Here is an 11,449-nt window from a genome sequence, read left to right on the forward strand (position 1 = left end):
CACCTTTAACGCTAGTGTGATGTCATGTACACCTTTAACGCTGGTGTGATGTCATGTACACCTTTCACGCTAGTGTGATGTCATGTACACCTTTAAGGCTAGTGTGATGTCATGTACACCTTTCACGCTAGTGTGATGTCATGTACACCTTTCACGCTAGTGTGATGTCATGTACACCTTTAACGCTGGTGTGATGTCATGTACACCTTTAAGGCTAGTGTGATGTCATGTACACCTTTCACGCTAGTGTGATGTCATGTACACCTTTAACGCTAGTGTGATGTCATGTACACCTTTCACGCTAGTGTGATGTCATGCACACCTTTAAGGCTAGTATGATGTCATGTACACCTTTAAGGCTAGTGTGATGTCATGTACACCTTTAAGGCTAGTGTGATGTCATGTACACCTTTAACACTACTGTGATGTCATGTACACCTTTAATGCTAGTGTGATGTCATGTACACCTTTAACACTACTGTGATGTCATGTACACCTTTAATGCTAGTCTCAAACGTTAGCCAACACACAGTGCATGTGCCATGTGCACTTTTGTCCTTAAATCAGTTACTAACAGAACATACATTAGATAACGTTTTCAAAAAAAAAAAAAAAACATTTATACTAGCTGTGTTAACATTTATACTAGTGCTCCACCTGCAGGACCACTGCAGTGCTTTACCCCATTTAACCCATCTGATCCATCCTATCAGCTGATTAACGAAGAACCTTATTGGCTAGATTGTAGGTGTGTAACAATACAGTCTATCACATCTTTTTGTTCAATTTGAGGCTGATGATTCAATATACACTGATCAGCCATAACATTAAAACCACCTGCCTAATATTGTGTAGGTCCAAAACAACTCTGACCCATCGAGGCATGGACTCCACAAGACCTCTGAAGGCGTGCTGTGATATCTGGCAACAAGTCATTAGCAGCAGATCTTTAGGTTGCGAGGTGGGGCCTCCATGGATGGGACTTGTTTGCCCAGCACATCCCACAGATGCTCAATTGGATTGAGATCTGGAGAGTTTGGAAGCCAAGTCAACACCTTGAACTCTTTGTCATGTTCCTCAAACCATTCCTGCCAGGAACCAAGGTTTCCCAGCAGAACATTGCCCGGAGCATCACACTTCCTCTGCTGGCTTGCCTTCTTCCCATAGTGCATCCTGGTGCCATGTCTTCCCCAGGTAAGTGCCCTTTGTAGGTGCTTTTGGTGGTGGACAGGGGTGCATGTTCACTCTGACTTGTCTGCAGCTATGCAGCCCCATATGCAGCAACCTGCGATGTACTGTGTGTTCTGACACCTTTATATCATAGCCAGCATGAACTTTTTCAGCAATTTGTGCTACAGTAGCTCTTCTGTGGGATCAGACCAGGCTGGCTGGCCTTCACTCCCCATGCGCATCAGTGAGCCTTGGGCATATATGACTCTATCACCAGTTCACCAGTCCTTCTTTGGACCACTTTTGGTAGGTACTAACCACTGCATACTGGGAACACCCCACAAGACCTGCCGTTTTGGAGATGCTCTGACCCAGTCGTCTAGCCATCACAATTTGGTCCTTGTCAAAGTTCGAGAACTGACTGTTCACTTGTTGCCTAATATATCCCTCCCCTTGGCAGGTGCCACTGTAACAAGATAATAAATGTTATTCACTTCACATGCCAGTGGTTTTAATGTTATGAATGACCGGTGTATCAAACAATACATTCAACAGACTTGAAACAGCATTATATTGCACAAACAACTGCACGTCTGCACTTTATTCCTATTATAGCCATGCTGTTGCTGCCACCTATCTTTTATATCCCTTATTATATTATATTATATTATATTATATTTTTCCTTTTCTACCTGTACACAAGTAAATTCTGGTTTATGTAAATTCTATTTTATGTTATGGACAGTCGTAAAAAGCATTTCACTGCACATCGTACTGTGTATGGTTGTGTGTGTGACCAATAAAATTTGAATTTGAGACTTCATAAGAAAGTAGGCTATTCACCATAAAATACTGCTTATATTACACAAGGTGAATTATACATTTTAACTTAATCAGCCCCACACTCCCACCTCTGAAAAAGTAACTGCCTCTTTATCTCCAATCAGGACTTAAAATAAAGCACATTTCTCCTGAAGCACACTGTTTTCAGGATCCAGTACACTAGCCTACTAGTGTATTAGCTCGAGAAAAACAGCAACAGCTACGTTCAGCAGGAATTCCACAAATTCCTCATCTCTCTCTCTTTCTCTGTGCTGCATTCAGGCAGCCTTTCCTTGCTGAACTAACTTGGGCTAAAAAATCACCATAATGCTTGGGAAGTTCATATTTAGTAGTGAAGAGCATAGGATTCAAAAACGCACACCACCTGGAGTTACACCAGTAAAAGCTAGCCATGTTTCATTGTACAGCTTGTGTTATATACAGCTAAGTGTCTGAATAGGATCACACAAACACAGTCATTAATTTTAAATTATTGTACCTTTATAATGTTCAGTTGAAAATGGAAACTTGAGGCACATATTCAATTATTGTAATAATAATAATTACAATTCAGGCTTAGTCGAAAATGTATCATATTGAGGCACCACTCTATTGTATCAAAACTGAATTTTGTGTATCATTACACCCCCCTACTAGATTCAAAGATAGTAAACACTTTCAGGACTGAATTTGAGACCGTTTGTATATAAAAAAAAACCTCATCAGTGTTTTAGATAGTTCTATTTTTAGTTTGTACCTTTATTCTGTCACCCTTTTGTCAGTTACACTTAGCCTGTGTCTACAGGTGCACATTGTAGGTATAAAATTCAATTCAATATGCCTAATTGACATGACCCTTACAGCAGTTTCAGTACTGCAAAACCACTGAAATTCATTTATTTATTTTAAGCAGCTGTTTAAAATTTTAGTAACTGCTTTAAATCCTGATCAGGGTGGAGAGGGATCTTGGAGGGATGCCAGTCCATCGCAGGGCACCATGTACACACACATTCACACAAATCCACCTACTGGCATGTTTTTAGCAGGTGGAGGAAACCGGAGGGAGAACAAAATCCATACAGACAGAAACAGAGTTCAGGATCGAACCAGGGCTGCTGGAGATGTGAGCTGGCAACACTACCCTCTGTGCCACCACACTGCAAAACTATTGAAAAGAATTGTTTTGCAAAGAATTGATTTGTATTTGAAAAAAGAAAGAAACCCAAATGATCCAAATCGAATGATCCAAATCAAATGATCCAAATCGAGCAAAAACAAATTGTTTATTTTTAAAAAATTAAACACTATCAGTGCAAAGTCAAGCCAATCAGGGCTCTGCGAGCATGTATGTGTTTGTGTTTGTGTGTCCGTGCGTGTGTGTGTGCGTGCAGCATTCATTGTCCCTTGTGCATTAATCAATGTTTGTGAGAGTGCAGTTTTGAGGATGAACATTATAAAATCTTCTAAAGTTAATTTCCCATAAATTAACAGCTATTTTACGGCTATATATATTTTTGGCACTCAGTTAAGAACAGCATTACTGTTGCACTGTGTGCACTCAAGATTTCTTATATCAGCTCATTTTGATGGCCAGCCTGTCTGCACTACATCTGCACTTTTTCACTGTGCTCCTATATTTGATCTCTGTCATGTGCCTTCAAGCAATCTGCCACAGTTTCCTGTTGCCTTAGGTCCAGATAGCACTGCATTTTACAGTGCATTTTACATTTACAGTGGCTGATGTAGTTTTCTTTTTGAACAGCCATATTTGCGATGGTTGGTTGTCATACTCTGATTGTTCTGAGGTAAATCCTAAAGCAGTGTAGTGTGTTAATGCTGTGTTGAGGTTCAGGACTAGTGTCATCTCAGCTCCATCTATAAACATGCACTCCATTTCCCAAAATCCTTCCAAACCTGTTATCTTGCTCTCACTCCTTCTAATCACACACATCTGTTCACTACAAACACACACCACAAACCTCAGTAGAAACTAAGAACTAGTGAGTGCACTCTATTCTGGTCTTGATCCTGTTTTTTTCAGTTTTGTCTTGCTTATTCCAGCCTGTCTGTTGATCAACTGAACCATGATTTTGACTCTGCCCTTTACATTTGTCTGCTTGGACATTTCCATCAGTAAACTTGCAACTTGCATCCAAACCCCTAACTGACACCCAGCTCAATGAGGATAGTCAGTACTGTGCTCAGATCTTGGCATCACAGGGCTTGCAATGGTACGTGTGCAGGTCACTGCCTCTTAACTGGAACTAGTTTTTAATGGTTCTTTTTGTAGCCATTATGTGTTGTGGTTCTGTGTACTTGAAGAATGCTTTTATAAAATTTACGGTGTATCATTTGGCTGGGTGTTTTTCCCATTGGTTGAAGTTTGTGCCAACTTCAAATTGTTGGCAGAAATGTTCTTGCTGTCTTTAATTGCACTGAATGCCCTTAGTGCTTTCAACATCAGTTAATTGACTGTGGGAGTAAAAGTCATTTTTCATGCTCTTTTCTGGAATATGAGAGTTTTGGCTATTTTGAGGTTGAGTGTCAGGGCCCAGGTCTGACATTACTGCTGTAGCAGGTTCAGGGATTTTTTAAATTTTATTATTATTTTTTTTTGTAGCCCCTGTGCACTAGGGGACAGAAGGACTAGGTCATCTGCATACAGCAGAAATTTGATTTCTGAGGCATAGGACAAAAAGATTTAGCCTAAAATGCCTCCAGAAACCTGAAAAATCTTAAATTAACGTTTGCCTTGCATCTCTGAGGTTGGGGGTTCGATTCCTGCCTCTGCTCTGTGTGCCCAGAATGTGTATTTTCTTCCTGTGCTTCAGAGGTTTCCTCTGGATACTCCAGTTTCCGTCCCCAGTCCAAAGACATGTGTTGTAAGCTCATTGGCATCTCTAAATTGTCCAGAGTGTGTGAGTGTGTGCGCGATTGTGCTCTGTGATGGGTTGGCACCCCATCCAGGGTGTCTTCTGCCTTGTGCCCCAAGTCTGCTGGGATAGGCTCCAGGCTCCCCGCAACCCTGTGTAGGATAAGTGGTACAGAAAATGGATGGAAGGATGTAAATTCCTGTAATTTATTTTCACTAGTAAAAATTATATTAACACTAGCCAAAATTAAATTACACATATATTTATCTGAATTACAGATATCAACACGAACATACATTTCTATCTGTGACAATAAATCTTACAGAGATTCCTTATGCAATTGTGATTAGTTGGCACATAATTGTGATTAGTGCGGTTATATAAATCCATAATGTCTATTAATCTTTAAACTATAAATCTCTAAATTGTCTCCTAAACTTTTTTGATCAAAAAAATCTTTTGGGTTGATGTCTGAATAAATGCATTTCAATTATGATATACTTTTTTCCCTCAATTATTAACTGTTTCTTATGCCTCTGCCATTAGGTAGTAATAAAAAAAAAAAAAAAAAAAATTATGCATACATACATAATATACATAATATATATCAATGAGACGTTTCTTGTAGCCATCTACCAGTTTCTGACATTGACTGGAAGAAAGTTTCCCCCACTCCTCAATGCAGAAATCTTTCAGCTGTGTGATGTTTGAGGGGTAGTTATAACTCGTAAGTCACTAAGAGAAATGTACACAGCACAGTGTTAAAATGATCATCCTTAATTTTAAAACAAATAGGTGATTATGTGTTTGGAAGGTTCTGATTTACGCCAGATTATAATTCCATCAGTATCTCTACTTCTCTTAACTGTAAAGTGCTAGGGATGATCATTTCTTTGTAGTAGATTGGGACAGTGAGTGTTGGATCTATACTACATTTCCTGGAGGATTATAATGTTCATGTCTTTTGTGTTTTGTCTTAAGTTCATTCCTTCTACAGCCAAGCAGTAAGAATTTGATGTTCTGAATGTTCCACGTTGAAATAGATCTCTTCATTCCTTAAATAAAATGAAATCCATATTTTCTTTAAAAAAAAAAAAAAGAGAGATAAAACTAGAAAAAGATTTATATTTATGTACATTTGAGGTCTGCAGAACTTCTGTTCATTGGGTTCTTCCCTCCCATGGTGGAGATACCCTGCAGCCAGAGCGTGGGGAAGTGCTGATCCAATGCAGTGAGGAGGCTCTGGCACTATATAATTACTGACTGAAGCCCATCTGTTGGTACCAGATATTATTTGGGTGGTGGTGGAGCTCAGCACAGCAGTGATACTGACATGGCATTTAAGTGTGTGTGGGTGTAGCAGTGATTAAGGCACAGCCGTGTTGCTATGATTTTTGATCACCTCAGTATCGCTGCCAAGCTGAGAATACTCTATCATCCAAAAATAACTGTCCCGTGGTCACAAACTGTGCACTGATGAAGTGCTAGAGGACAATTATCACACACACAGGGTATGTAAAGGTGCACGCTAAATTTCTCTACTAAAAAATAGACCTACAAGGACCTTTAAGTGTTTTACTAATCTTCATGATTACTGAAATATGCCTAATCCATGTCAGTTAAGTAGTGGTCACTTTTTTTTGATGGACAAGGTTAGAGGAGGGTCCCACATATCTACAGCAACACCCACTTTAACTAAGGAATGGCTGTTAATTAGTTGATTTGTCATATCATGTCAGCGGATTTATGCTAGGTATCTAATAAATTTAAAGTCAGCTGTATGTTATTATGCATCCTGTATAAACTATATGAGGATTAGAGGAGTCACCACAGAACAGAAATCATGCTCAAATATTAATTTCCTGTTCTTGGTGCACCTGTGTTTTTATCCCGAGTTAATACTGAGCAAGCATTGCATATAACTAACATGACCAACTATCCTAACTTAGAAAACACCACCATGAAACACACTACATATGTTGATATTTAAATATTTATGATATGCTTACTGATTCTAGTGTTAATTTGTTGGTTAATTCATTTCAGAAAAAAATCTCAAACATAAAGGATAACTCAGGTTTCACTGTTCCTAAAACAAAAGCATCAGCCTCATTAAGCCAGAGAGAGCTGAATCCCACTGGTACCACTATCAGGGGAAAAAAAAAAAAAAAAAAAGTATTGAAATAGCATTTATGGGTAATGTAGGAAGCCAGCAAAGTGAAGCTCGATCAACATGCCAGTGAAAAACTTAAATAAAAAAAAAAGTCAACGCAATCACCTTCCAATACAAATACAATGGCTGCCATGTTAATGATAAATATTAATATGCTAGTCATTCAGGGTGGGTCAAATTGTTTGAAAAACAGACCGCAAAGCATAATGTTTGTTGTCAACATGTTTATTGGGAGCATGAATTATGAGGAGCTGGATGCAGCCACTGCTGCCCGCCGGGGCTTGGGGACGGTTCCTTCACGGAATCCATTCCTAGAAAAAAAAATGAATAAAAATGTTAAAACCACATAGTTTAACATATACATGCAGATTTATCACATTCGCTCAATTACAACTTTAATCAAATTCATCAGTTAAGCTTTAGACAAGATTAGCATAGTTACAGTGGATAAGCATGGCATGATGGTCATTAGCTCAAATCTGTCCTATACTGCCATGTTTTTCACAGAAATGCTACACAGTCCAACAGAAGCAGGCCATTAACCAGGCAGGCAAAAAGCAAGTAATTATGGAAGACTTGTTTGTAAACATTATTTCAGGCAACCAGTGAGGCTGAAGCTGAACTTTCCTCCCATGTGAGCCCTCCATAACAAATGAAGTACAAACACTTCTAGCACTGAACCAAATTCTTCACTTCTTACACTTGGTTCTAATTTCCCCTACATATCAAACATTTTTCAAAGCTATTGGTCTATATCCAAGCATATACTTTTTATTTTACCACCAAAATAAAACACGGTTCTGGAAAATTCAATTTTGCAGAGTTTGTTGTTCTGTCATGCAAAAGAATAAACTTTATTAACTGAAGAGCTAAAGTGCATGTAGGTCAAAAAATGCCAAACTCACAGTTTAGCATTTTCCCTGCTCCCAAGATCTAAATGCGTTAAGCCTTCCAAAACTGACACTTCAGTTAGTCCTAATAAAAGTAGACACTTCTGAATTTCCCAGCTTTAGGTGCAAGTGACTCACCTGAATCTGCGGAACACGACCTTCATGTGTCTCATACGGCCAGTTCCGGTGGTGCTGCGCCTCTTGGCCTTGGCACTCCAGTTATCTAAAGACACAAAACAAGCGCACATTTAAAACACAGTGCAGATTCACAAAATCTGAACATTCTAACTTTTCATTCTTTAAAATGCCTCAGATCGGTAAACATTTAGTAAGCTAAGCAAAGTTAAGAAACTGATGTTCACATCATGGAGTCTCCAGCACCAGGAATCATAGGGATAACACTGACCATACATCTAAAAAAAAAAAAAAAAAAAAATCTGGACAGTGTCTTTTCTCTTTTCAAGATTGATTACACCGCAGAGGTACTATGCAACAGTGCATATTCTGTTTATTTACATTTACCTAAACTACAAGCAGATGTAGTGGTGAGTTGGAACAGATTCACAACTTTAAAGACTCAGAAATTAAAGGTCAAATTCCATTGTTCTTATATGAACCTACACTACACAGCAAATACATTTTTTTTTTTTTAAATAATAATCTGCACTTCATGGAAACAGCTGCAGGTTTAAAATGTGTTTCTGTTGATTCTCTGTTCAAACACAAAGATTTAAGCAGGTCTGCCTTCTTGTAAAGCATCATGTGTCAACAGCACACTGGTCAATATTACTGTAATGCAGCAAGTCTTGCAGCATCATTTGGTGATCTACTTCCAACACACCAACTAAAGCAAGTTACAAGAAAATCTGAGGATCTTGCCCATAAAGAACCAAAAATGAATGGGTCTAGCACGTGTCGACAATCGGTGCACAGTGGTTAGGATGTGGACCCTACAAAGCATTTCAGCGGATGTATCTGAGCACTGAAAACACTGTAGAAATACCAATCAACACAAGGCAGTAAGCACCCGTTGTGTTTCAACATGAACCATGGCAGCTGCTGTAGCAGACCTTTTTTATTATTTTATTTCATTTACCTGCTCTGGTCTGATTAGTTAAGTGACTACATGACTTTTTGACAACAAATTGACAATGTGAAGATGACTAGACAGAGAAATATGACTATTCACCACTTCAAGTTCAGAACAGACATCACATCTGTTCATGGTCCAAGGCTCAAGTCAAAAGTGGTAATGAAGCAGCATAGAGGAAAAAAACAAGCTTCTGAACTGGACCACTGTATTGTAAGCAAGGAATTTTGTGCAACTCAACCTTCCCAAATACCTCTCCTCTTGAATTAGCATGAAACAATTCTACAGCGCATTACAATGAGGCGTATTTATGCCCTGTTCCACTGATAACTCACCATTTCAAAAATAAAAAAAATACACCATGATGAACTGATATGTATGGAAGCACTAAGAGGCCATGCATTATAATTATTTTTCCCTTGCTTGTTTTCTCATGATCATGACATAACAAAAAGCTGTTTTCTCACTACGTCATTTTATCACAAGAAAACCTCACACCTTGTGAAAGGGACTGCTGTTGCATGCACCTTGGCATCTACACCATCGACTTTTTTACAAATGTAAAAACTGCCCGCTGTAGAAATAGACCTTATCCTCGCATTAAGAGAGAGGAGTGTAGACCTGACAGCCTCCTTCAAGTGTCTGACACTAATGCGGAAGTTAAGCTATTTCAGCTTAGAAATAAAAATGAATTTCTTCATCTATGATGCTGCGGGACTGCGCTAAGCTTTTGCTGCCTCCTGAACAAAAACATGTCGAGTACACAAAAATTAAGTCGTGATCACAAGAAAACGTCTGTTATGTGGATATCTCAAGAAAATTAAGCCGTGATCACGACAAAATCACTAATTTATGTCCAGATGACAAGAAAACAACTTATGTTGAGATCACAAGAAAATTAAGTGATCACGAGAAAACAACTTTTGTTAAGTCGAGATCACGAGAAAATTTAGTCGTGATTACGAGAAAACCACTAATTTTTGTCCAGATTACAAGACGACAACTTATGTCGAGATTACAAGAAAACTAAGTCCATATCACAAGAATTAAGTCGTGATCACGAGCAAACAAGAAAGAAGAAATAATACTAATGCATGGTCTCTTAGGGCTTCCGTAGATGTGGACTGAACAGAGTGTTGTACTCACACTTTCTCTTGCGCTTGGCAGGATAGCCGCACTTGCCGCATGTAGATTTCTGCAGGTGATAGGCTTTGGAGCCGCAGCGGCGGCACAGAGTGTGCGTCTTATTGCGACGCTTTCCAAAAGACGAAGTTCCCTTCGTCTAGAGAGGGGGAAAAAAAAGTTAACAGCTCAGGTAAGGATTCATGGCTTTGGAGTCTAACAGGCGGATCATCACAGACACAACCAAGTTAAATGAGGTCTTTCACATCTCTTTATAGCCCTCTAACAGGCATGCTAATACTCTGAGGCAGAATCCTAGCATTCATTAAGTTTATCTAACACAATGTTAACTGAACAACTAGCGAATATTTCTACACAGACAAGTGAAATCTAAGTGTTCGCTAACTTTCTGTAAAAAAAAAAAACGTCCGCGAAAATAGCCAGGCGTTATATATACAAACACATACACAACTAAACAAAAACTGGATTTTATAACGTTAAAATAATTTCTCAAAATGTAAAACCCAAATGAAACCGCTTGACCATGTCGCTAGCATAGCAGAGACGGCTAACGTAAGCTAGCTAGCCATTACAACAAATCTTATCTAATTTAAGTGTTTACAATCAATCCTCCCCAATATCGAAGTCAAAAGACTTTAGATATCATTATAATATGAAAACCACACCGAAATAACTATATTAAAGTGAACAAGAGCAGATGTTAGACGATTTTTGGTGATGAGGCGACCAAATACTCACCATCTTTTCTCCAGATGAGAGTCGAAAGAGGGCGGAAAAGGAATTGGTGCAGCACTAAAAGACATCCGGGTTTGCTTTAGGTGTAACACCGAAATGGGTCCTGAATCCTTTCGAGCGATTCATGAGCTTTTGATCTGTATATATAATTCGCTTATTTAGAATTTAGTAACGGCTTTCTGGATTTTTAGGTATAAGGCTATAGGATACACAAAATAGGTTTCATATTATTTATTATAGTTTAGAATTTAGGGGGTTTTACATACTACATCTAATTTATAAAAAAAAAATATAATAATAATAATTTAAAAATTAATTTAAGAATTAATTTTAAAATTACAAAAAAGCTCAGGTTATCTTCAGATTTAAAATATTTTAAGGTTTTTTTTTAAAGTAATCGTTATTTTCCATGTACTCAGAAACTCCCGAGCAGGGAAAGTGAGGAATAGCAGGAGGGAAAATGAGGTGAATAGACTCTGTGTGAATATGAAGCTATGATGTCGTGTTAATATTGACCACCAGAGGGCGATAAGAGCTCAGAGCGCCAAACCAC

At 38.5% G+C, this 11,449-nt stretch overlaps 1 protein-coding gene across 1 annotated transcript; it reads right to left on the bottom strand.

The window, feature by feature from the left end:
* Positions 1–7,247: 7,247 nt before the first annotated feature.
* rpl37 (ribosomal protein L37) lies at positions 7,248–11,044 on the bottom strand. The gene is made up of 4 exons (XM_026928699.3): positions 10,900–11,044; positions 10,165–10,300; positions 8,067–8,151; positions 7,248–7,349 (listed from the first exon to the last, which is right to left on the bottom strand). The coding sequence occupies exons 1-4, from the start codon at positions 10,900–10,902 to the stop codon at positions 7,280–7,282; spliced, it is 294 nt and encodes a 97-aa protein (XP_026784500.1). The 5' UTR covers positions 10,903–11,044; the 3' UTR covers positions 7,248–7,279.
* Positions 11,045–11,449: the final 405 nt, after the last annotated feature.

The sequence above is a fragment of the Pangasianodon hypophthalmus genome, chromosome 15, assembly GCF_027358585.1.
Source record: "Pangasianodon hypophthalmus isolate fPanHyp1 chromosome 15, fPanHyp1.pri, whole genome shotgun sequence".
Classification (NCBI taxonomy): domain Eukaryota; kingdom Metazoa; phylum Chordata; class Actinopteri; order Siluriformes; family Pangasiidae; genus Pangasianodon; species Pangasianodon hypophthalmus.

Excerpts from the sequence above, each read along its gene's own strand:
- rpl37 (XM_026928699.3), bottom strand. Across the intron at positions 8,152-10,164 it reads TGCCAAGCGCAAGAGAAAGT|ATAACTGGAGTGCCAAGGCC; the intron begins GTGAGTACAACA and ends TTGTGTCTTTAG. Across the intron at positions 7,350-8,066 it reads GTCGTGTTCCGCAGATTCAG|GAATGGATTCCGTGAAGGAA; the intron begins GTGAGTCACTTG and ends TTTTTTTTCTAG.